General features: G+C 39.7%; 1 protein-coding gene across 1 annotated transcript in view; it reads left to right on the forward strand.

Annotated features, from left to right (window-relative positions):
• Nucleotides 1-25,621, forward strand: part of LOC127214456 (melanoma inhibitory activity protein 2-like) — a 163,983-nt gene that overhangs the window by 82,476 nt on the left and 55,886 nt on the right. Inside the window, 3 exon segments of the mRNA XM_051174849.1 lie at nucleotides 3,785-3,998; nucleotides 5,203-5,361; nucleotides 7,545-7,785. Coding sequence (XP_051030806.1) covers nucleotides 3,785-3,998; nucleotides 5,203-5,361; nucleotides 7,545-7,785 — 614 coding nt within the window.

A 25,621-nucleotide genomic window follows, 5' to 3' on the forward strand; every position in this document is an offset into this window, starting at 1 on the left:
GAACTAGCTCTTGTTCATGACGTTGGTCTCAAGCTCATTTAATCTGCCTGCCTCTGCCTCCCAAGTGCAGGGATTACAAGCATGCACCACCACTGCCTAGCCAACATTTGTGGATTTTCTGATTTGAGTATCTTACAAAGTATGCACCCTACTACTTTTAGTTAGATATAAATGACCCAAAATAAAGCAATACATTTTAAAACCTTAAATATGTTTTATACTTGAAAGAAAGACAGGATATTGTCTAATGATGAATTTCAGGATTTTCTTTTGTCCACTGACTAGTTTTAAGGTTCAAACTTTAAGGTTTTGAACCTTAAAACTAGTGTGTGTGTGTGTGTGTGTGTGTGTGTGAGAGAGAGAGAGAGAGAGAGAGAGAGAGAGAGAGAGAGAGAGAGAGAGAGAGATATACAGAGAGAGAGAGCATGCACAAGCAGACACAGGCACACCCAATTTTGTGCTAAATGTATGATGATAAGTTAACAGCTGTAAGATAATTTTTCTACAGTAGGTTATTTAGAGAGCTCAGGGTCTCAGGCTGACACAGTGAGTAATTCCCCTATATCCTGGAAGTTCTACTGACTGGTTTCTTATATAATTTCTGGTTCTCTTATTTTGACTTTCTAGTTATTTATTTGTTTGTTTCTTAGAGACAGGGTTTTTGTGTGTGTAGCTTTGATTGTCCAGGCACTTGCTGTGTTGACCATGCTTGCCTTGAATTTGGAGCCATTCCTGTTTCTGCCCATGGAGTGCTGGAATTAAGGGCGTGAATCTCTACATCTTTCATTTTATTCTTAATGTGTGAAATGTTGATTGTTTTCTGTGGGTTGGGTTGAGAGAGCTGACACCATGTAACTGTCCTAAGGCACCTCTTTCTGAGGTAGGGAGTTGAAGTTTCTCCAGACTGGTGTTCATGTTCTTGGTCTTGCATACTGATAGGAATGGAGGTTGAGACCTAACTAATGAATTTCCCATGAGGGGTTGAATCAGTGATTTTTCTCTATTCAGTTGGATTTTGCATAGGTGTCAAGGGACAGCATAAGAACTCATTCTCTTGCACAGAGCTGTGATAGTGACTAGAATGGTTCCCTAGTGTCATTGGGAAAAGTCAGTGTGCAGGAGGTGTTTCTGCTCCAGACAGGAAGCTAAGCTTTGTGTTGAACACACGGTTTCCCCCTGCTCTGTTTCTACATTTTTACAACATGTATTTCTACCTCATAATTCCCATTTTATTCTTGATTGAGCAGATTTAAAAGAACTTATGACTGGTAATTATTTACAATAAAGTTTTATATTGAAACTTTTGTAATCTTGACATCATTAAATCTCTGTTTCAGCCTGTTTTGCTTCTTTCTCTTCCTGGACCACTATTTTACTGTCTGTTAGCTATTTCTATTCTCAAAATGCTATTAATTTTACCATGCATAGAAGTATGCATACTTGTTCTATATCTGACCTAAAATTTACAATTCAAGAAATCGAACTCATGATTTAAAGGCTAATTCTGGCCTGAAGTAATCACATACTAAATTTCAGTCCCTTTCTCTGTGAATCCTAGAGACCAAGTTTTATGCTATGTCTTCATTTGCTCTTAGCATCAAGACAAGAGCGTGAAAACACATTTAGTTTCCCTTACACTTTGGGTAATTGAAGTAATAATGGGAAGGGTGAAAGCTCAAGAAATTGAATTGTGCATTTTTTTGACCAATTCAAATGTATAGTCATAGGTTACATGAGTAACATTCTCTGCTTTATCTGCCTTTAAAAACAAAACATAAAAGCAATATATAATCCTTAGTAAGTTAGACAATGGTAGATACAATGGAAAGCATCTGTTCAGAAGCGATGTTAACAACTCTTCAGAGGATGCTGCCATGTGGCTTTTGTCCTTCAACTGCCTTTTTAAATATAGATTCTTATATTGACAGCATATTATATATTTATATATATCCATGAACATATTTTTAAAATATTTTTTTTCATTTCACATAGAAACAACATATTCTTCTCACTCTCCTTCTGCACAATGACGCACTTCCACCAATAAGGCCATACCTCCTAATAGTGCCACTCCCTTTGGGAGCCATTTTTTCCCAAACCACCACAGTTGGCCTCTCACACAGATTGTGAGACACATTTCCTCTGTCTCTTTTTGTAGGCAGGACTACTTGTAAGGTTAAGGTTTTGTTGCTGAGTTGGTCTCTCAGTCCCTCAATTTGAAGCCTCACCTGATTATAGAAAATGGCCAGTAAAGGATCTGGATCCCTTAACTGTGGTCAGCCTTGTAGTTTCCTGGGAGTTTCTATTGCACTAGATTTCTTGTTCATCCCTGACATTTCCACACACAATCTTCAAATTGCTTAGGGTCCAGCTGGAAAGGTCAGCAGCACATGACAAAAGAATATCTGTTCTGTCTCCCTCTGCTTTGAGAATCCTAATGAGGAACACTATTGTATTTGTGTCAATTTATTCTCTTCCCTGGCATGGGGAGTGGAACATGTCAGTGCCATTTGGATCTGAAAGTGGTCTAGGAATAAAATAAAACTCATCAAGTTTTCCTGGTTTAATTTTCCTGTCTAGATAGGCCAGTATCCTCTACTTTGGAATCCGGGAAAAGTGCCAGCAAACATAACCCTGGGGTAAGTATTGGACATTGAAATCTACCCGTGGATCCACAAGGAGTTTCTTGATTTGATTAGAACAAGACAGAGCTCTTCTACTGTATGATATCTCCATATATATGAAATATACCTGAACTTAGCATTAACCCTTTCATTGTTGGCTTATAACCTGAGAAATTGTACAGATCACAGGCCAGGTATTGATGGTCCATGTAATCCTAACATTTAGGCAGAAGGATGGCAATTTGAAAGCCAGTTTGTGTTGTATAAGCAGATCTTGTCTCAAAAAACTACACAGGCTAGAGAAATGGCTTAGAGGTTAAGAGCCTTGCCAACTCTCGTAGAGGACCTGGGTTTGTTTCCAAGCACCTGAGTGATGGCTCCCAATACTTAACTCCTGTTTCAAGAGATCTGAATCCCAAGTCTATCCTTCCAGAACACTGGATGTGTAGTATGCAGATACATGAGGCAATATACCAATTCATGTGTAATTTAAAAGAACACTAAAATAAGGTACCTAATACTTTAAAAAGTTCAACGTTTAGATGAATTTCAAAATTTATTTGCATGCTGTACACTATTTCAGATATTTCTTCCTTGATACCTTATTTGAATCTTAAAGTTTATTTTCGTTTTCAAATATAGCATTAATTTTGGCCATTTTTAAAAATCAACATCTTTACCATTTTCCTTTTATTGGTGTTTTTTTGTAAAAGTTTCTTTTATTTGTATGTTCCCCCCCCCCGGAGATAGGGTTTTCCAGAATCTATGGAGCATGTCCTCGAACTCAGAACTCACACTTTTCATCAGATTGGCCTCAAACTGGCAGAGATCCACCTACCTTTGCTTTCTGAGTTCTGTTATTTAAAACCTGTGCTACCACCCCATGATACATTTCTATTTTTAGAGAGTCTGTTTTGATATGCTTGAACTGTACTTGCATTTTAGGATGAGTGTTACTACCTATCATGCTTAAAGATTTCTCTTGAGTTATTTAAAATACTTAGGATAACAAATAAGGGGCTCCTAAACTTCTGTGGAAAACTGCCTGTTCTCATGCTTTCTGGAGTTCCATGTACTGCTTTCTTTTACGCCTTTCACATCCAGTAAAGGATCTGTGAATCAAACAATTTCACTGACTGTTGATTGCCACTCTGTTACAGAAATCAACTTTGCCCAATTCTGGCTATGCTGGATGCAAAGCTTCTGGACAAGACTTGGATGTTCCACTGGTTCCTGAGGTCAGACCCCCCAGAGGCCCTGCCTTCCCAGGGGATCCAGGTTGCCATGTTCTGCCTCCAGGAAACATCTATGGAGATGCTCCACAGTATGATCCACCAAGGGACTTCCCAGGCCCACCATTCCCTCCTATGCCAGGTAGGCTTTTTTAAAGGACCATGTATGTGCATCAGTGTTTTATCAGTGCTTCCTTTCAAGTTCGCTTCCTGTTAGTGTAAGAAACACTGGCCGGAACTAACCTGAGGAGGAAAGGGTTTATATGGCTCACAGGTCACTATTCAGAAAGAAAGGAAGTCAATCCACCCTAGGCAATTAGAATTTAATATGTCCAGTGTTAGATCAGATAATCAATAAATTCACAAGCACATTTTCCTTGTTTTATTCCTCCAGGCAGGGTTTCTCTATAGCTTTGGAGACTTTCCTGAAAATCATTGTGCAGACTAGACTAGCCTTGAAATCACAAATATCCACCTGTCTCTGCTTCCCAAAAGCTGGGTTTACAGTCTTGAGGCACAAATGTCCTTCTACAAGCAGTTTCACCTTAAAATATTTGTATTTTATTTGACAGAAATGTTTTGAGGCCATTATAGTAATTAATTATAGTTGTTTTTCTTAAGATATCTGACTAAAATATTTTAAATCATTTCTCCTGTGCAGTAGTTCCTACAGTGTCATATTTAAAATCTAAGACCATAGCTATTAGTTGAATTCATTGAAATATTTTCCTACCATTACATTTTAAAAGAAATGTAATGTACTGCTTTGACATCATACTTGCTCCTTTGGAATCATGAGTTTCTACACAGTTAATTATGTTTTTAAGTAATAGATAAGAACCGGCTTACTTGTCCTAGGTATCTCTCTCTCTCTCTCTCTCTCTCTCTCTCTCTCTCTCTCTCTCTCTCTCTCTCTCTCTCTCTTTCTGTCCTCACCTCTGCTCTTAAACTTCTATTGGAATGGCATGAGTTTTGTTTGGGAAGTTTTAAGTTAGTCCTTGGCATTAGAGGAAATGTTTCTATTAGGATATCAGTTCAGGATCACTGATATGCATGCTAAGTTTGAAAGTTTTACACCATGGAAAAGCTGTTTTACAGTAAGTGTGGATTGCATTGAGATCTTTTTATCTGCCAAGTTAGGACAAACAAACCCGAAAGTGTTGTTGATGTTGTTATTATTCCTAAGTAGATAAGAAGTCCAATTTTGAATGTCAAGTTTTATATGTGAGAACGAATATTGTGATGTGAGTGTTTGGATAACAGAGTAGGGGCTGGAGTTAGTGTTTCAATAAGTGTACAGTACAGGATTTCTTCTACCATTGTCTTTTACCCATCTCTTTGAGCAGGTAGAAATGTGTATGAACCAAGGTGCTTTCCACCTTATCTTCACCCAAGAGTTGGGTTCTTTCCCCCACTCCCATATCCTCCAGAAAACATCTATGGTGATCAATGTGGCTATTTTCCTACAAGAATCTTCCCTGGTCCACCATTTCCCCCAATGGCAGGTAAGCTTTTTTAATGGTTCTTGTGTATGTCAATGTTTATCCGTGTTTTCCTTCAAGTTTGCTTCCAGTTACTGTGTTAAAACTATCCTTAACCAACTTGAGGTTGTAAGGGTTTATATGGTTCACAGGTTATATCCCAGCCACAAGGGAAGTCAAGGCTTCACCTTGATCCATCTTAGGGAATTTTAAATTTTGATTGTTTTTTGATAGGTCAGAAAAATCAGCAATTTTACCAGAGGGTTGGTTTTTTTGTTTGTTTGTTTGTTTTGTTTTCCTCAATTCAAGGATTTGCTATCACTTTGGAGCCTGTGTTGGTCTGCTTACCTTCCAAATTAGTACAAACACACCTGAAACTGATGGTGAAGTTACTATTTTTCCAACTAGGTGAGAAGTATTTATTTGAGAGTTGAAATATGTTGGTGTTAGTGTGTGGATATCAGGATATGGGCCTGACTTAGTGGTTGAAGAAGTGTGTAGTGTGTGGTTTCAACTTGCATTGTCCTTTACCCATCTCTTCCAACAGGGAGAAATGCATACGAACCATGGGGATTTATACCTTACCTTCCTACAAGAGCTGAGTTCTTCCCCCCACCACCATATCCTCCAGAAAATCTCTATGGAGATCCAAGACATTGCATTCCACCATGGGATTTTTCTAACCCAACTTTTCATCCATTTCCAGGTAGGCTACACGAAAGTCCACGTATGACTCAATATTTATCAGCTTTTGTTCAAGTTTGGTTACTATTACTGTGAGAAACACAGGCCAGAACAATCTTCGGGAGAATAGTGTTTATATAGCTCACATGTTACAGTCTATAGTAGGTACTAAACTAGCTAACATTAAGAAAGAATAAAATTCAGAAATTTAAATTTTCATTGTGTATTTGTTGAGTTATTTATTAGGGAAAATTTTACATAATAGTATATTCTATATGCTGAGGGCAATGTTGGCACAGGTAGAAGGATGGAACTGGGTGGTGCATCCTGAGTTGTTTCCTTGGGCTGACAGGGCTGAATAGGTCAACATCACCCTGCAAAAGGATATCTGTGCTGTTTAAATTTCTCCTAGTCTGAGGCTGCTTTTGGCACCCTAATGAAGTATATTATTGTATTTAAGTCGCGTTGTTCTCTGTCCCAGCAAGGGGAGTGGGATATATCAGGGTCATTTGCATCTGTTAATGGTCTGGGAATAAAATTAGTACTCATGTAGCTTTTTTTGGGGGGGTGTAATTTTTGTCTAGATGGGCCAGTACCTTCCACTTTGGAATCCGGAAAGCATGCCACCAAACATGATACAGGGAAGTATTGGAAATTGAATTCTTCCTGTGGATCTACAGCTAGTTTCTTGGTTTTATTAGAACAAGGCTTGAGCTCTTCTACTTTGTTATATTAATAAAATGCACTTGCACTTAGATTAACACATTCTTTATTGATTTGTAACCTTCTATGAAATAGTATGGAACACAAGGCAGGTTTTGATGGCCCATGTAATCCTATCATTTTGGCAGGCTGAGGCCAGGCATGGTAATTTGAAAGCCAATGTGGACTATATGACTATATGAACTAGCATTTGCCTCAAAAAAATATAAGCTTTAGAAATGCATACACTTTAAGAACACTGGTGGCTCTCCTACATTACCTGGATTTGATTCCTAGCACCTGAGTGTGGGCTCACCACCCTTCTTAACTCCATTTTAAGACATCTGAAATGGTATTCTATCCTTCCAGAATATTGAAAGTATAGAGTATGCAGATATGCATGCAGAAAAAAACACATTCCAGTAAGATGAAAAAGTATTAAAATAAACAAACAAAAGAAAGAAACCTGATATCTCCCACTTTATGAAGTACAACATATAGATGAAATTCCAAGCTTTTTTATGTACTATACACTATTTCAGATATCTTAAAAAGTGTCGTTTTTTGATGTAGCTGAACTGTGTTTTTGTTTTAGGGTGAGCTAGGTAGATTGTTACTAATATGCTTAAAGATTTCTGTTTAATTAGTAAAATTAATTAGGATATCAAATAAGCTGATCCTACACACATGTGGGAAACTCAAACTGTTCCCAGACTTGCTGGAATGTCATGGACTTCCTTTTCTTTGCCTGACACTCCCAGTAAAGGAGCTGTGTCAAGCCACTTCACTGACTGCTGATGTGGATTATCATTCTGTTCCAGAAGGAAACGTTGCCCACCACTAGACCTCCTGAAAACAATGCAGCTGGTCATGGCTTGACTCCTCCACCTGTTCACAGGCTTAAAGGCCCTAGAGGCTCTAGAGGTCCTAGAGGCCCTGTCTCTCAATATGATCGAAGAGGCCGGATCCTACCACCTCCTCCTCCAGGAAACATCTGTAGAGGTCCTGGACAGAATGTCCCGCAAAAGAAATTTGCAGGCCCACAGTTTCCTCCAATGTCAGGTAGGCTTATCTAAAAGTCTTTGTATGTGTCCATTTTTATCTATTCTCTCCTTCAAGTTTGATTCCTGTTACTGTGAGAAACACAGACCAGAACCAACTTAAGGAGGAAAAAATTGTATGGGATCAAGGGTTACATTTCAGCAGCAAAGGATTTCAAGGCTTCAACTTGATCCATCTTATGGAATGTTGAATTTGAACTGTGTTATGATAAGCCAGAAGATCAGTAAAATTACAAGCTGTTTTTTGTTTATTTGCTTGTTTTTGTTGTTGTTTTTACCTCCACATTGCAGGGTTTCTCTAGCTTTGGAGCCTGTCTTGGATCATTCTCTGTAGATGAGGCTTCCCTTGAGTAATGGAGATCCACCTGTCTCTGCTTCCCATGTACTGGGATTAAGTTCAAGTTTAAAATATACCCAGAAGCAAATAGTATTAAGATTAAAACTATGTGTGTTTCATTTGATAGTAATGAATTGAGGCCATTATTTCAAATAATTATTAAATATGGACTTACGATTATGGACTAAAGTGTTTCACAGTATGACTTCTAAGCAATAGTTTTCACATGATCGTGTTTAAAATCCAAAATCAGTTTATTATTTGGTGAATTCATGAAATTCCTTTATACACTTACATTTTAAAATAAATGTAATTAGTTGCTTTTACAGCATAATTACCCCTTTGACATCATGTGTGTGTACACAGTAAGTCATGTTTGCAAGTACTAGAAAAGAACAAGCTCAGTTGTGCTTGGTGACTTATCTCTGCCATGGCCTCTAGTCTTAAGCTCCTTGGAGAATGATATTTGTTTTTTGAGTGAATTTATTCCACTGGCATTATAGGAAATTTCTCTTGTCGAATGTCAGGTCGATATTATCATAGGACTGTTAAGTATGAAAGTTTTACTGTATTTAAATCTATTTTAAAATAGGCCTCCAGCATATTGAGATCTGGCATAGCTACAAGATTGGACAAATACAACTGAAATCATTGGCGATGTTCTTACTTATTAATCATATGTAGCAAAGAAGTCCATTTTTCAATGTAAAGATTTGTTTGTAAATCAAGTATTATATGAGTGTTGACATATTACCACAAGGGCTGGAGCTATTGGTTTAATAAGTGTAAGGTATAGGGTTTTACTTTCCGATGACCTAGATCCATCTCCTGAAATTGAGAAAAGTGCATGAACCTATGGGCTTTCAAAGTTTCCTCAACAAAAGTGCTGCATTTTCCCAAACCCCCACATCCTGAGTGTAGAAATGATCTCCCTCCAGAATCAATTCCACTTTCCCAACATGCACATGAAACTCCATCCTACACCAGGACCTCCTGAAACACAAGGAGACCTGGCAATTTCTATGACAATAATTTACTGTCATTTGCACTCTGACAACTGCTGTTCGTTTTGTGACTCTGTTGTGGTTCAGAAGGAAGCTTAATACAATTAAATTTCAGAATAGTATTTTGGAAAGAAGGATGATTTAAATACTATCTTTGAGTAAGTTATTTCCATTTATTTCACTATGGATAGTAACATTTACATTGATTATTACCTCTTATATGATGAAGGGAGTTAGGCATACAGTCTTAGTGATGAGGATACCTTAACCTCTAACCTCTGTGTCTTTACACCAGGAATGTGTAGAACATCTGGTTGTAGACAATTGTAAAAGTAACTGTAGCTACAATCAATCAAATTTTAATTGAAGTAAATTCTTATTTGGCAGTGTTAATATTAAAACCAGCTTGTGTCCCATAAACATGGTTCCATAAATGAGTACTTTTTACTCTGTAGTTCCAGAGGGAAGGGTCTGACCTGGATAAATGGTGGATCACTGGTTAATACTGGCTCCTCCACAAGAACTGAGGACTTGGCCTTTGTTCCCAGCATCCACATATAGCTACAGTGAAAGGCAATTCTCTCTGTTGGGATGGTAGTACTCCCTGTTAGCAGCATATCTTGGCAGATATACCATGACTGTGGCATCCCTAGTATCTTCTTTCTGTGTATCACATTCATGTGTGATGTATGAGAAGGCCAGAACTGGGCATCAAAGCCCCTGGAAGTGCTGTTACAGATGGTTGTGAGCTGTTGTGTTGTTGCTGGGAATTAAACACAGGTCCTAAGGAAGAGCAGCCTGTATCCTTAAACACTGAACCCTTTATCCACACCATTCATGTTGATAATATTTTAGGAGTGCCACCTAATGTGTATGTGGAAGGGTAATTGTGGTGACATAGTAATGGTTTCCTATATTTGGCCATAGTACAAACTGTCCTTTGCTCCCTAGGTATCATCTCATTGGTCTCTATTTGCAGATGATATGATAGTTTACATAAGCGACACAATAAACCCTACCACGGAACTCCTACAGCTGATAAACACCTTCAGCAAACTAGCAGGATACAAGATAAACTCAAAAAAGTCAGTAGCCCTACAATTTTCAGACGACAAAGAGACAGAGAAAGAAATCAGAGAAACATCACCCTTTACAATAGCCACAAGCAACATCAGGTATCTTGGGGTAACATTTACCAAGCAAGTGAAAGACCTATATAATAACTTGGTCGCTCAAAACAAAGAAATTAAAGATACCAGAAAATGAAAAGATCTCCCATGCTCTTAGGTAGGATAAACATAGTAAATATGGCACCTACAGATTCAATGCGATTCCCATTAAAATCCCACCACAATTCTTCACTGACCTTGAAAGGATAATAATCAACTTTATATGGAAAAACAAAGACCCAGGATAGCCAAAACAACCCTATACAATAAAAGAACTCCAGGAAGCATCACCATTCCTGACTTTAAGCTCTACTACAGAATTATAGTTCTGAAAACAGCCTGGTATTGGCATAAAAATAGACAGGTAGACCAATGGAATCTAATTGAAAATCCTCATATTATCCCACATACCTATGAACACCTGATTTTTGACAAAACAGCAAAAATTATACAATGGGAAAAGGACAGCATCTTCAATAAATGGTGCTGGCACAATTGGATGAGGATGTGTAGAAGACTACGGATAGAACCATGTCTGTTGCCATGCACAAAACGCAAGTCCAAATGGATCAAAGACCTCAACATCAATCCAACCACATTGAACCTCTTAGAATAGAAAGTAGGAGGTATCCTTGAACAAATTGGTATAGGAGACCACTTCCTGAATGGGGCACAGAAACTGAGACGAAAAATTAATAAATGGGAACTCTCTAAACTTTCTGTAAAGCAAAGGACACAGTGGACAAGACCAAATGGCAGCCCACAGAATGGGAAAGATGTTCACCAATCCTATATCTGACAAAGGGCTGATCTCCAAAATATGCAAACAACTCAAGAAACTAGTCAACAAAACAATAAATGAGCCTATTAAAAATGGGGTACATAACTGAAGAAAGAATTCTCAATAGGGTTAATCAAAAAGGCTGAAAGACACTTAAGAAAGTGCTCCACATCCTTAGCTATCAGGGAAATGCAAATCAAAACAACATTGAGATACCATCTTACTCTTGCCAGAATGGCTAAAATTAGAAACACAAATGATGACTCATGTTGGAGAGGTTGTGTAGAAATGGGAACACTCCTCCACTACTGGTGGGAACACAAACTCATACAGCCATTTTGGAGATCAGTATGGCGGTTCCTCAGGAAAATGGGAATTAGTTTACCACAGGACCCGGCAATCCCCCTCTTGGGCATATACCCAAATGATCCACATCCATGCAAAAAAGACATCTGTTCAACTATGTTCACGGCAGCACTATTTGTAATAGCAAAAACCTGGAAGTAACCTAGATGACCCTCAATTGAAGAATGGATAAAGAATATGTGGCACATCTACACAATGGAATACTACTCTGCAGAAAAAATAATGGTATCTTGAAATTCGCAGGCAAGTGGATGGCACTTGAAAAAACCATCCTGAATGAGGTAACCCTGTCACAAAAAGAGGAACATAGTATGTACTCAATAATATATGGATGTTAGACCTAGATAAAATGATCACCAGACTGTAATTCATACCACCAGAGGAACTAGGATACAAGGTATATTCTAAGAGATTCATGTAAAGTCCCTCAAAGAACCGGGAAGGGATGAATCCCCCAGAGCACAGGGGAAATGAAATGGGCAGCAAATGGAGAGAGAAGTAGGAGAATATGAGGGAGAGGAAAGCAAAACACGTGTGACCAGGAAGATTGAGCCTGATTCGAATAGAAGACAAGAGAGATTGAGAGAGAGAGAGAGAGAGAGAGAGAGAGAGAGAACATAAAAGAGAGAGCAATTATTGGTTTGAAGAGAAAATTGAACACAAAGAAAGGTCTAGAGAACTACAAGACTGCCACTAACTAACAAATTGAGCTTCTGTGGAAAGGCTACCATGAATGCCCTTCCCGGAGATTGAAATCAACAACTAACTTATCCATGGAACCCTCATCTAATGCCTGTTGGAAACAGGAGCAAATACCCATACATACACTGAGTCGAACTAGAACCCAGATGCAGATGGAGAGGACAAAGCCAGGCTGCAGAAACACATAGAGACAGCTTACCTTGGCAAGGTGGTGCTAACGGGCCCTTAGACTGATAGCTGGGAAGCCAGAATGGGACTGACTCAGGCCCCCCTGAATATGGGTCTCAGCCAGAAAGACTGAACAGTCTAAGGGACCTCAGACAGTAGAGCCAGGATGTATCCCTGGTGCACAAAAGGACCTTGAGAACACATCCCCCATGGAGGGATAAATGCCTTAACCTAGAGACAGGAGAGAAGCCCTAGTCCCTACTTCATATGACCTGTCAGATCTACATGACCCCAACTGGATGGCATTCCCCTACATATGGAATTTGGGTGGGGGGATGGAAGGGGACGGTGGCCAGGGTGCATGTGAGAGGGCAGAGAAGGTAAAAGTGAGGGAGAGAGGGAGGAAGAAGGAAGTGAGGGAAGGAGGGAGGGAGATAGGGACTTGGAACTGGGATCGACATGTAAAATAATAAATAAAAAAATGCTTTGACTCCAAAATTTAAGTTTAAAGACAAGTTACTGGGGCAAGGATTTCTATATTTTTTTCTACAGAAAATGAAAAATTGTGGATTCTTGCCAGACTAATGTGGTTTGGTCAAGGCAGACCACCTGAAACAGAGTACCAAGTGATCCTACATTCAAAACAGTTGGACAAAGCAGCCTTACAGACTACAGCCAGGATTTCTGCATCTTCTTAGAATCCCCCATGACAGTGCCCCTTACCAGCAGGAGGTGGTTTGGAAAGAACGATGCCCAAATTCCCAAATATTGTCAAATGTTTCTTTTCATTTAAATGGACTTGGTTATAAAAAATAAATAAATATATATATAAAAGAAATTGAAATTTTCATGGGGTATGTGTTGAGTTATGTGTAAAGGTACTATTTACATAAAAGTACATTTCCTATTATAAGCTAATGGTTACCATACTAAGAAGAATGGAAATCAATGATGCATCAGAAGATGTATTTCAGGCTGACATGTCATGATCGTCTTAGAGCCAGCTATAAATGTCAAAACCACAAATCAAAAACGTAGTTTTTCTGTAGTATTTCTCCATGTTTGAAGGAGATTTTTTTAGAACCTTCATGAGAAACTATTATATACTTGTCGACCTATTCGCAGTCAGGACAAGGAGATAGGAACATGTCAGTATATTTGGATCTGCAAACGGTCAGGGCATAAAGGGAAAACTCATGAAATTAGTGGTATAATTCTTTATTATCATCTCATAGATTTCAGGCCATTTGACCACAGCATTCATGCTGTGAATATGATAGGTATATCAGCTAATGTGTCTGTGTGTGTAAGGTTAGTTTTGACAAAAAGTCTGATGATGCTTTTTTCACAGAGATGAGGGGTGCTATTGTATTCCTGTAGCCTGGTTTTCTATCCAGACAAGGGGAGTACGACACATAAGTGGTATTTGGATTGGTGAAGCCTGACAATAAAAGGAGCAATCATGAATTTTACTGGTTTAACTTCTAGGTGAGCCGGTGTACTCAACATTGGAGTCCAGGAAGAGTGCAAACAAACATGACCCCGTGGTAAGTATTGGAACATGAAATCTACCCATGGATCAACAAGGAGTTTCTTGGTTTGATTAGAACAAGACTTGAGTTCTTGTGCTATCTGATATTTCTTAAGTGTACTTGAACACAGCATTAACACTCATTGTTGACTGGGAACCTTCTGTGAAATCACATAGATCACAAGCCAGGGATTGATGGCCCACATATTCTTACCATATTGCAGGTTCAGGCAGGAGCATGGTATTTTCAAAGCCTGTATGGGCTATAAGGACAGAATGTGCCTTGAAAAGCTGGTAGAACTTAAAAGGCATACACTATTAAAAGCACTCACAGCTCTTCTGAAGGACCTGGATTTGATTCCCAGAAACTCAGTGGTGGCTCACCACACATCTTAACTCCATTCAAGGGAACTGATGTTGTATTATGACCTTCAAGAACAGTGAATGAAAATAGTATAGACATATACATGCAGTCAAATATGCCATTTATTTGAAATGCAAAAAAAATGATAACAAAAACAACAGAAAGAAAAAAAACTGATATATCCCACTTCAATTTTACAACATTTAGATGACCTTCCAATCTTGTTTACTTGCAATGCTCTATTTCGGATTTCCATCCTGAAAAATCTTAGTGGAATACAGCCTTGATTTTGGTCATTGTGAAAATGTCCTCATCTCAACAGTTTTCCTACTTGTGTGTGTCTGTTAAAAAGCATCTTAATTTTTCTATTCCAGATAGGTTTTTCCATTAGAGATGATTCTATTCTTCGATCCCACTGTATTGACAATGTGGCCACATATTGACAGAAATATACCACTATTTGAGCAGTAGTTAATGTACTAAAGGCCATTGGCTCTACCTACCTCGTGGTGCATGTCTATTGCATAAAGCGTCAGTCTATCTAGATCAGCATGAACTATGTTTTTGTTTGAGAGTGAGCTAGGGAGAGTGTCACAGCCATGTTTAACGATTTGTGCTGAACTAGTAAACCTAGTTAGGATAGCGAGTAGGTGGCACCTGCACACAAGTGGTAAACTGGGGCTGTTACATGGATTGCTGGAATGTCATGGAATGCTTTCTTCTGTGCCTGACACTCCCAGTAAAGGAATAGTGAAGCAAACTAAATCACTGACAGCATATTGTCACTCTGTTCCAGGAGACAAGTTTGCCCACCTCTGGCCATGATGCACATGATGCAGCTGGACATGAATTGACTCCTCCACTTGGTACTGAAGTTAGAGGACCTGGGAGCACTGCCTTTGCAGTCGAACCAAGAGGCCAGATCCCACCACCTCCTCTTCCAGGAAATATCTGTGGAGGTCCTGGATGTTATGTCCCACCAGGGGACTTTGTGGGCCCACTGTTTCCTCCAATGCCAGGTAGGTTTTGTTTTAAAGTCTGAGCATGTTTCAATGTTGATCTGTGCTTTCCTTAAAATGTGGTTCTTGATTCTGTGAGAAACAGTGGCCAGAACCAATTTGATAGGGAAAGAGTCGTGAGGGCTCTCAGTTTACAGTCAAAAAGTCTACGATATCAAGGCTTAACCTCGATACACATTATGGAATTTTGAAAATGAATTGTGTTCTGTCAGGCCAGAAGAACAGTAAATTTCCAAGTTGTGTCTGTTTTTATTGTCTGTTTTTCTTTTTTTTTCTCTCCACCACACATGGTGAGCCTGTCCCCCAATTTTCTATTCATCAGGCCTCCCTAACATCATAGATATCCACATATATTTGATTCCTAGGTTAGGAGAGTAAATTCCTGAGCCACACATGCCCAGCTGCAAACCGTTTTCAGATTAAATTTCTGTGTCTTCATTGATGAGAATGTACCGAGACCAATATAGCCTGTAATGACTCAATGTTTTGGCTAAAAATTCCGGAGTCAATTACTTCAAAGTATTTCCCCAAAGTCATTGTTCCAACCCAATCATGTTTAAAATCTAAAATGCATTTAATATTTTGTTGCTGTGAATCATGTGTCCACGTGTCTATAACATGAAGAAGAAGAAACAATCAGTGCTCCTAGGTGTCTCCTCTCTATCATGGACTCTATATTTATACTCCTAGGTGAATGATATGCCTTTATTGGGGTGCAAGTCCTTTCTCTGCCATTACAGGGAATTTCACGTTTAGGATGTCAGCTTGGTCTCATGATAGGAATATGAATTCTAAAAGTTTACTCCATTGAAAGCTCTTTTACAGTAAGATGTCAATGAACTGAGATCTCATATAGCTCTTTAGATAGGACAAATACACCTTAAGTGTTAGTTATGTTATCTCTTATTAATGCTATGTACTTGACAAGTACATATTTCCACTCAAGATTTATTTCTTTGATCATGTATTGTGGTGTTGAGTTGGGAACATCAAAAAAATAGTCTGGAGCTTTGGTTGCATAAGTGAAACGTAAACGGGTTCAGCTTCTTGGATCCTGAGAAACGTGGAGGTGCCGAGTCGCATTTCATCTTAACTTCCCCAAAGAGGCACAGTGGCCCCACTCACACATCATGAAAGCATATATGAGCCCCCACCAGACTCGATTCCCAATTCCCAACAACCAGCTCTCAAACGTGCAAACTGCACCTGCAGGCACCTCCTGAAACACAAGGAGACCTGGCACTTGCCATGGCAGTCAGTTCTTCTCATTGGCTGTTTAGGCAACTGCTGTTCCTTCTGTACTGCTGCTGTTGCTCAGTTGGAAGCCAATTGCAATTAGAATTTCAGATTAGTTTTGGGAAAGGAAGTGTGATATGATTACTAACCTTATGAGTAAGGTATTTCCCTTTGATCTCAATATGGATAGTATCTTTTAATTGGATTATTATGTCTAATATAATGGTTTTTGTTATACCTGCATTCTCAGTATTGGGGATATCCTCACCACTACTATCTATTTCATTAGTCCAGGAATGTGTAGAAACATCTGGTTCCAGACATACGTATAGGTACCTGCCGGTATAGTCCCTCAAATTTTAATTGAAGTAAAGTCTTATTTGGCAGTGTTAATATGAAATCCAGCCAGTGTCCCATCAACATGGTTCCATAATGAGTACGTTTTATTCTGTGCTTCCAGAGGGCAGGGTCTGTGGCTGGAAAAAATGGTAGGTGACTGGTTAATACTGGCTCATCCAGCAGAAGTGAGGTCTTGGGCTTTGTTCCCAGCATCTACATAGAGCTTCGGTGCAAGGCACTTTTCTCTTTTGGGCTGTAAGTACGCCCTGTTAGCAGCCCTCCTTGGCAGCTATCCCATTATTGTGGCAATGCTTCCATCTTATTTCTGTGTATCAAAATCATATGTGGCGCATGTGAAGGACATAACAAGACTTCAGAGAACCTGGAATTGCAGATACAGATGGCTGTCAGCTGCTGTGTAGATTTTGTGAACCAAGCACGGGTCCTAAGGAAGAGTAGACTGCTCCCTTGACCACTGGAGCCATTTGACCACACCATTCATGCTGTGAAAGATATAGGTGTGTCAGCTAATGTGTGTGTGCATGTGTAAGGTTAGTTTTGATGCCATAGTAATGTCTTCCATTATCTGGCCATAATATAAACTCTCCTGAGTTCCATGGGTATCATCTCATAGATTACAGTCCATTTATAGCCATCCTGTTTCCTAAGACGATATGAAGCCGGCCGATGCCAGTGGATATTGAAACGACTACCTGTAAAATAATTTGTTTTCTTGTTCTTCATAAATTATCTTATTCCATCATTTATATTTAGTAGATTTAATCTGTCAGGTTGCCTGCTACTGTCACTCATTATGCACTGAGTCAGGAAAGGTGTGTTTCTGATGTAGTTATAAATGCAATGGACATAAACAAAAATAATATTAAGAAATTGAACTTTTCATTATATGTTTGTTGAGGCACTTGTAATGGTTCTCGACCATAACAGTGCCTGTCCAGTCCTGAAGGAAAGGTTGGCATACCATGCAGGCAGGACGTGAATGCTGAATCTCTAGTTGTTCTTTAAGGCTAATAAGGCAAGATTGCCTAAGAGCCAGCTGTACATGTCACCAGCACACTTCAAAACCATATGTGTTCTATCGAAATTCTCCCAAGTCTGAGGCTGCTTTTGTCACCGTGATGAGCATTGCTATCGTATTCCTGTCGCCCTGTATTCTATCCCGACAAGGGGAATGGGACATGTCAGTGGTATTTGGATTGGGAAACCTCCTGAAAATAAAGGGAGAACTCATGAATTTTCCTGGTTTAACTTCTAGGTGAGCCAGTGTACTCAACATTGGAGTCCGGGAAGAGTGCCACCAAACACGACCCCATGGTAAGTTGTGGAAATTGACATCCACAAGGAGTTTCTTGGTTTCATTAGAACAAGACTTGAGCTCTTGTGCGTTGTGATATTTATTAAGTATACTTAGACCTAGCATTACCACTCATTGTTGACCTGTAACCTTCTGTGAAATCATACAGATCACGGGCCAGGGATTGATGGCCAACGTGTTCCTAGCATTTTGCAGATTCAGGCATGAGCATGGTATTTCCAAAGCCTGCATGGGCTATATGGACAGAATGTGCCTTGAAAATCTGGTAGGACTGAAAAGGCATACACTATTAAAAGCATTCACTGCTCTTTTGAAGGAACTGGTTTTGATTCCCAGAAACTCTGTGGTGGCTCACCACCCATCTTAACTCCATTTCAAGGGATCTGAGGTCCTATTCTGCCCTTCAAGAACAGTGAAGGAAAATAGCATGCAGACATACATGGAGTCAAAAATGCCATTTCTGTGAAATGAAAAAAAAAATGCTAACAAACACAAGAGAAAAATAATAAAAATTAAAAAAAAAAACTGATATCTCCCACTTCAACTTTAACACTTTTAGATGACATTCAACACTTGTTCAATTGCAATGCTCTTTTTCAGACTTCCGTCCTGCAAATCTTACTGGAATCTTAATATGTATCTATTTTACTTTTAACATACAGCCTTGATTTTGTTCATTGTGGAAATATCCTCAACTCAAGAGTTTTCCTATTTGTGTGTGTATGATAAAAACCGTCGTTTTTTTCGATTCCAGATAGGTTTTCCATTAGAGATGCTTCCAGTCTTCGATCCCACTCTATTGACGATGTGGCCACATACTGACAGAACTATAGCAATATCTGAACGGGAGTTCATGTATTCAAGGCCATTGTCTCTAACTACCTCCTGGTGCATATCTGTTACATAAAGTGTCTGTCTATCTAGATCAGCATGAACTGTGTGTTTGTTTGAGGGTGAGCTAGGGAGAGTGTCAATGCCATGTTAAATGATTTGTGCTGAACTAGTAAACCTAGTTAGGATAGCGAGTAGGCGGCACCAGCACACAAGTGGCAAACTGGGGCTGTTACATGGCTTGCTGGAATGTCATGGAATGCTTTCTTCTGTGCCTGACACTCCCTGTAAAGGAATAGTGAAGCAAACTACCTCACTGACAGCATATTGTCACTGTATTCCAGGAGACAAGTTTGCCCACCTCTGGCCATGATGCACATGATGCAGCTGGACATAAATTGACTCCTCCACTTGGTCCTGAGCTTAGAGGACCTGAGGGCCCTGCCTTTACAGTTGATCCAAGAGGCCAGATCCCACCACCTCCTCCTCCAGGAAATGTCTGTGGATTCCTTGATGGTATGTCCCACCAGGGGACTTTGTGGGACCACCGTTTCCTCCAATGCCAGGTAGGTTTTGTTTTAAAAGTCTGAGTAATTTTGAATGTTGATCTGTGCTTAACTTAAAGTTTGTTTCTTGATTCTGTTAGAAACAGTTCCCAGAATCAAATTCATAAGGAAAGGGTCATGAGGGCTCTCAGTTTACAGTTCAACACTCTATGAAGTCAAGGCTTCACCTTGATACACATTATGGAATTTTGAAAATGAATTGTGTCCTGACAGGCCAGAAGAACTGTACATTTCCAAGTTTTGTCTGTTTTTATTTTCTGTTTTTCTTTTTTTTTTTCTCCCCACCCTATATGGTGAGCCTGTCCCCCAATTTTCTGTTCATCAGGCCTCCCTAACAACATAGATATCAACATATATTTGATTCCTAGGTGTGGAGATTAAATTCCTGGGCCACACATGCCCAGCTGCAAATCGTTTTCAGATTAAATTTCTGTGTCTTCATTGATGAGAATGTACCGAGGCCAATATAGCATGTAATGACTCAATGTTTAGGATAAAAATTCCGGAGTCAATGACTTCAAAGTTTTTCCCCAATGTCATTGTTCCCACCCAACCATGTTTAAAATCTAAAGTACATTTAATATTTTGTTGCTGTGAATCATGTGTCCATGTGTCTATAACATGAAGAAGAAGAACCAATCAGTGCTCCCAGGTGTCTCCTCTCTGCCATGGCCTCTAGTTGTAAGCTCCTAGGTGAATGATATGTCTTCTTTTAGGGTGCAAGTCCTTTCTCTGCCATTACAGGGAATTTCACGTTTAGGATGTCAGCTTGGTCTCATGATAGGAATGTGAATTCTGAAAGTTTACTCCATGGTAAAGGTCTTTTACAGTAAGATGTCAATGAACTGAGATCACATATAGCTCTTTAGATAGGACAAATACACCTTTACAAGTATATATTTCCACTCAAGATTTATTCCTTTGATCATGTATTGTGGTGTTGAGATGGGCAGGACAAAAATAGGGCCTGGAGCTTTTGGTTGAATAAGTTTAACGTAAAGGGGTTCAGCTTCACTGTCCTACTCCTATATCTTTGATCCTGAGAAACGTGGAGGTGCCGAATCGCATTCCATCTTAACTTCCCCAAAGAGGCACAGTGGCCCCACTCACACATCATGAAAGCATATATGATCCCCCACCAGACTCGATTCCCAATTCCCAACAACCAGCTCTCAAACGTGCAAACTGCACCTGCAGGCACCTCCAGAAATACAAGGAGACTTGGCACTTGCCATGGCAGTCATTTCTTCTCATTGGCTGTTTAGGCAACTGCTGTTCCTTCTGTACTGCTGCTGTTGCTCAGTTGGAAGCCATTTGCAATTAGAATTTCAGATTAGTTTCGGGAAAGGAAGTGTGATATGATTACTAACCTTATGAGTAAGGTATTTCCCTTTGATCTCAATATGGATAGTATCTTTTAATTGGATTATTATGTCTAACATAATCATTGTTGTTATGCCTGCATTCTCTGTATTGGGGATATCCTCACCACTGCTATCTATTTCATTAGTCCAGGAATGTGTAGAAACATCTGGTTGCAGACAAACGTATAGGTACCTGCAGGTATAGTCCCTCAAATTTTAATTGAAGTAAAGTCTTATTTGGCAGTGTTAATACTAAACCCAGCCAGTGTCCCATCAACATGGTTCCATAATGAGTACGTTTTATTCTGTGCTTCCAGAGGGCAGGGTCTGTGCTGGAAAAAATAGTAGGTGACTGGTTAATACTGGCTCATCCAGCAGAAGTGAGGTCTTGGGCTTTGTTCCCAGCATCTACATAGAGCTTCGGTGCAAGGCACTTTTCTCTTTTGGGCTGAAAGTACGCCCTGTTAGCAGCCCTCCTTGGCAGCTATCCCATTATTGTGGCAATGCTTCCATCTTATTTCTGTGTATCACGCTCATGTGTGACATATGTGAAGGACAAAGAAGCCTTCAGAGAACCTGGAATTGCAGATACAGATGGCTGTCAGCTGCTGTGTAGATTTTGTGAACCAAGCACGGGTCCTAAGGAAGAGTGGACTGCTCCCTTGACCACTGGAGCCATTTGACCACACCATTCATGCTGTGAAAGATATAGGTGTGTCAGCTAATGTGTGTGTGCATGTGTAAGGTTAGTTTTGATGCCATAGTAATGTCTTCCATTATCTGGCCATAATATAAACTCTCCTGAGTTCCATGGGTATCATCTCATAGATTACAGTCCATTTATAGCCATCCTGTTTCCTAAGACGATATGAAGCCGGCCGATGCCAGTGGATATTGAAACGACTACCTGTAAAATAATTTGTTTTCTTGTTCTTCATAAATTATCTTATTCCATCATTTATATTTAGTAGATTTAATCTGTCAGGTTGCCTGCTACTGTCACTCATTATGCACTGAGTCAGGAAAGGTGTGTTTCTGATGTAGTTATAAATGCAATGGACATAAACAAAAATAATATTAAGAAATTGAACTTTTCATTATATGTTTGTTGAGGCACTTGTAATGGTTCTCGACCATAACAGTGCCTGTCCAGTCCTGAAGGAAAGGTTGGCATACCATGCAGGCAGGACGTGAATGCTGAATCTCTAGTTGTTCTTTAAGGCTAATAAGGCAAGATTGCCTAAGAGCCAGCTGTACATGTCACCAGCACACTTCAAAACCATATGTGTTCTATCGAAATTCTCCCAAGTCTGAGGCTGCTTTTGTCACCGTGATGAGCATTGATATCGTATTCCTGTCGCCCTGTATTCTATCCCGACAAGGGGAATGGGACATGTCAGTGGTATTTGGATTGGGAAACCTCCTGAAAATAAAGGGAGAACTCATGAATTTTCCTGGTTTAACTTCTAGGTGAGCCAGTGTACTCAACATTGGAGTCCGGGAAGAGTGCCACCAAACACGACCCCATGGTAAGTTGTGGAAATTGACATCCACAAGGAGTTTCTTGGTTTCATTAGAACAAGACTTGAGCTCTTGTGCGTTGTGATATTTATTAAGTATACTTAGACCTAGCATTACCACTCATTGTTGACCTGTAACCTTCTGTGAAATCATACAGATCACGGGCCAGGGATTGATGGCCAACGTGTTCCTAGCATTTTGCAGATTCAGGCATGAGCATGGTATTTCCAAAGCCTGCATGGGCTATATGGACAGAATGTGCCTTGAAAATCTGGTAGGACTGAAAAGGCATACACTATTAAAAGCATTCACTGCTCTTTTGAAGGAACTGGTTTTGATTCCCAGAAACTCTGTGGTGGCTCACCACCCATCTTAACTCCATTTCAAGGGATCTGAGGTCCTATTCTGCCCTTCAAGAACAGTGAAGGAAAATAGCATGCAGACATACATGGAGTCAAAAATGCCATTTCTGTGAAATGAAAAAAAAAATGCTAACAAACACAAGAGAAAAATAATAAAAATTAAAAAAAAAACTGATATCTCCCACTTCAACTTTAACACTTTTAGATGACATTCAACACTTGTTCAATTGCAATGCTCTTTTTCAGACTTCCGTCCTGCAAATCTTACTGGAATCTTAATATGTATCTATTTTACTTTTAACATACAGCCTTGATTTTGTTCATTGTGGAAATATCCTCAACTCAAGAGTTTTCCTATTTGTGTGTGTATGATAAAAAACCATCGTTTTTTTCGATTCCAGATAGGTTTTCCATTAGAGATGCTTCCAGTCTTCGATCCCACTCTATTGACGATGTGGCCACATACTGACAGAACTATAGCAATATCTGAACGGGAGTTCATGTATTCAAGGCCATTGTCTCTAACTACCTCCTGGTGCATATCTGTTACATAAAGTGTCTGTCTATCTAGATCAGCATGAACTGTGTGTTTGTTTGAGGGTGAGCTAGGGAGAGTGTCAATGCCATGTTAAATGATTTGTGCTGAACTAGTAAACCTAGTTAGGATAGCGAGTAGGCGGCACCAGCACACAAGTGGCAAACTGGGGCTGTTACATGGCTTGCTGGAATGTCATGGAATGCTTTCTTCTGTGCCTGACACTCCCTGTAAAGGAATAGTGAAGCAAACTACCTCACTGACAGCATATTGTCACTGTATTCCAGGAGACAAGTTTGCCCACCTCTGGCCATGATGCACATGATGCAGCTGGACATAAATTGACTCCTCCACTTGGTCCTGAGCTTAGAGGACCTGAGGGCCCTGCCTTTACAGTTGATCCAAGAGGCCAGATCCCACCACCTCCTCCTCCAGGAAATGTCTGTGGATTCCTCGATGGTATGTCCCACCAGGGGACTTTGTGGGACCACCGTTTCCTCCAATGCCAGGTAGGTTTTGTTTTAAAAGTCTGAGTATTTTTGAATGTTGATCTGTGCTTAACTTAAAGTTTGTTTCTTGATTCTGTTAGAAACAGTTCCCAGAATCAAATTCATAAGGAAAGGGTCATGAGGGCTCTCAGTTTACACTTCAACACTCTATGAAGTCAAGGCTTCACCTTGATACACATTATGGAATTTTGAAAATGAATTGTGTCCTGACAGGCCAGAAGAACTGTACATTTCCAAGTTTTGTCTGTTTTTATTTTCTGTTTTTCTTTTTTTTTTTTCTCCCCACCCTATATGGTGAGCCTGTCCCCCAATTTTCTGTTCATCAGGCCTCCCTAACAACATAGATATCAACATATATTTGATTCCTAGGTGTGGAGATTAAACTCCTGGGCCACACATGCCCAGCTGCAAATCGTTTTCAGATTAAATTTCTGTGTCTTCATTGATGAGAATGTACCGAGGCCAATATAGCATGTAATGACTCAATGTTTAGGATAAAAATTCCGGAGTCAATGACTTCAAAGTTTTTCCCCAATGTCATTGTTCCCACCCAACCATGTTTAAAATCTAAAGTACATTTAATATTTTGTTGCTGTGAATCATGTGTCCATGTGTCTATAACATGAAGAAGAAGAACCAATCAGTGCTCCCAGGTGTCTCCTCTCTGCCATGGCCTCTAGTTGTATGCTCCTAGGTGAATGATATGTCTTCTTTTAGGGTGCAAGTCCTTTCTCTGCCATTACAGGGAATTTCACGTTTAGGATGTCAGCTTGGTCTCATGATAGGAATGTGAATTCTGAAAGTTTACTCCATGGTAAAGGTCTTTTACAGTAAGATGTCAATGAACTGAGATCACATATAGCTCTTTAGATAGGACAAATACACCTTTACAAGTATATATTTCCACTCAAGATTTATTCCTTTGATCATGTATTGTGGTGTTGAGATGGGCAGGACAAAAATAGTGCCTGGAGCTTTTGGTTGAATAAGTTTAACGTAAAGGGGTTCAGCTTCACTGTCCTACTCCTATATCTTTGATCCTGAGAAACGTGGAGGTGCCGAATCGCATTCCATCTTAACTTCCCCAAAGAGGCACAGTGGCCCCACTCACACATCATGAAAGCATATATGATCCCCCACCAGACTCGATTCCCAATTCCCAACAACCAGCTCTCAAACGTGCAAACTGCACCTGCAGGCACCTCCAGAAATACAAGGAGACCTGGCACTTGCCATGGCAGTCAGTTCTTCTCATTGGCTGTTTAGGCAACTGCTGTTCCTTCTGTACTGCTGCTGTTGCTCAGTTGGAAGCCAATTGCAATTAGAATTTCAGATTAGTTTCGGGAAAGGAAGTGTGATATGATTACTAACCTTATGAGTAAGGTATTTCCCTTTGATCTCAATATGGATAGTATCTTTTAATTGGATTATTATGTCTAACATAATCATTGTTGTTATGCCTGCATTCTCTGTATTGGGGATATCCTCACCACTGCTATCTATTTCATTAGTCCAGGAATGTGTAGAAACATCTGGTTGCAGACAAACGTATAGGTACCTGCAGGTATAGTCCCTCAAATTTTAATTGAAGTAAAGTCTTATTTGGCAGTGTTAATACTAAACCCAGCCAGTGTCCCATCAACATGGTTCCATAATGAGTACGTTTTATTCTGTGCTTCCAGAGGGCAGGGTCTGTGCTGGAAAAAATAGTAGGTGACTGGTTAATACTGGCTCATCCAGCAGAAGTGAGGTCTTGGGCTTTGTTCCCAGCATCTACATAGAGCTTCGGTGCAAGGC

The sequence above is a fragment of the Phodopus roborovskii genome, unplaced genomic scaffold, assembly GCF_943737965.1.
Source record: "Phodopus roborovskii unplaced genomic scaffold, PHOROB, whole genome shotgun sequence".
NCBI classification, from domain to species: Eukaryota; Metazoa; Chordata; class Mammalia; order Rodentia; family Cricetidae; genus Phodopus; species Phodopus roborovskii.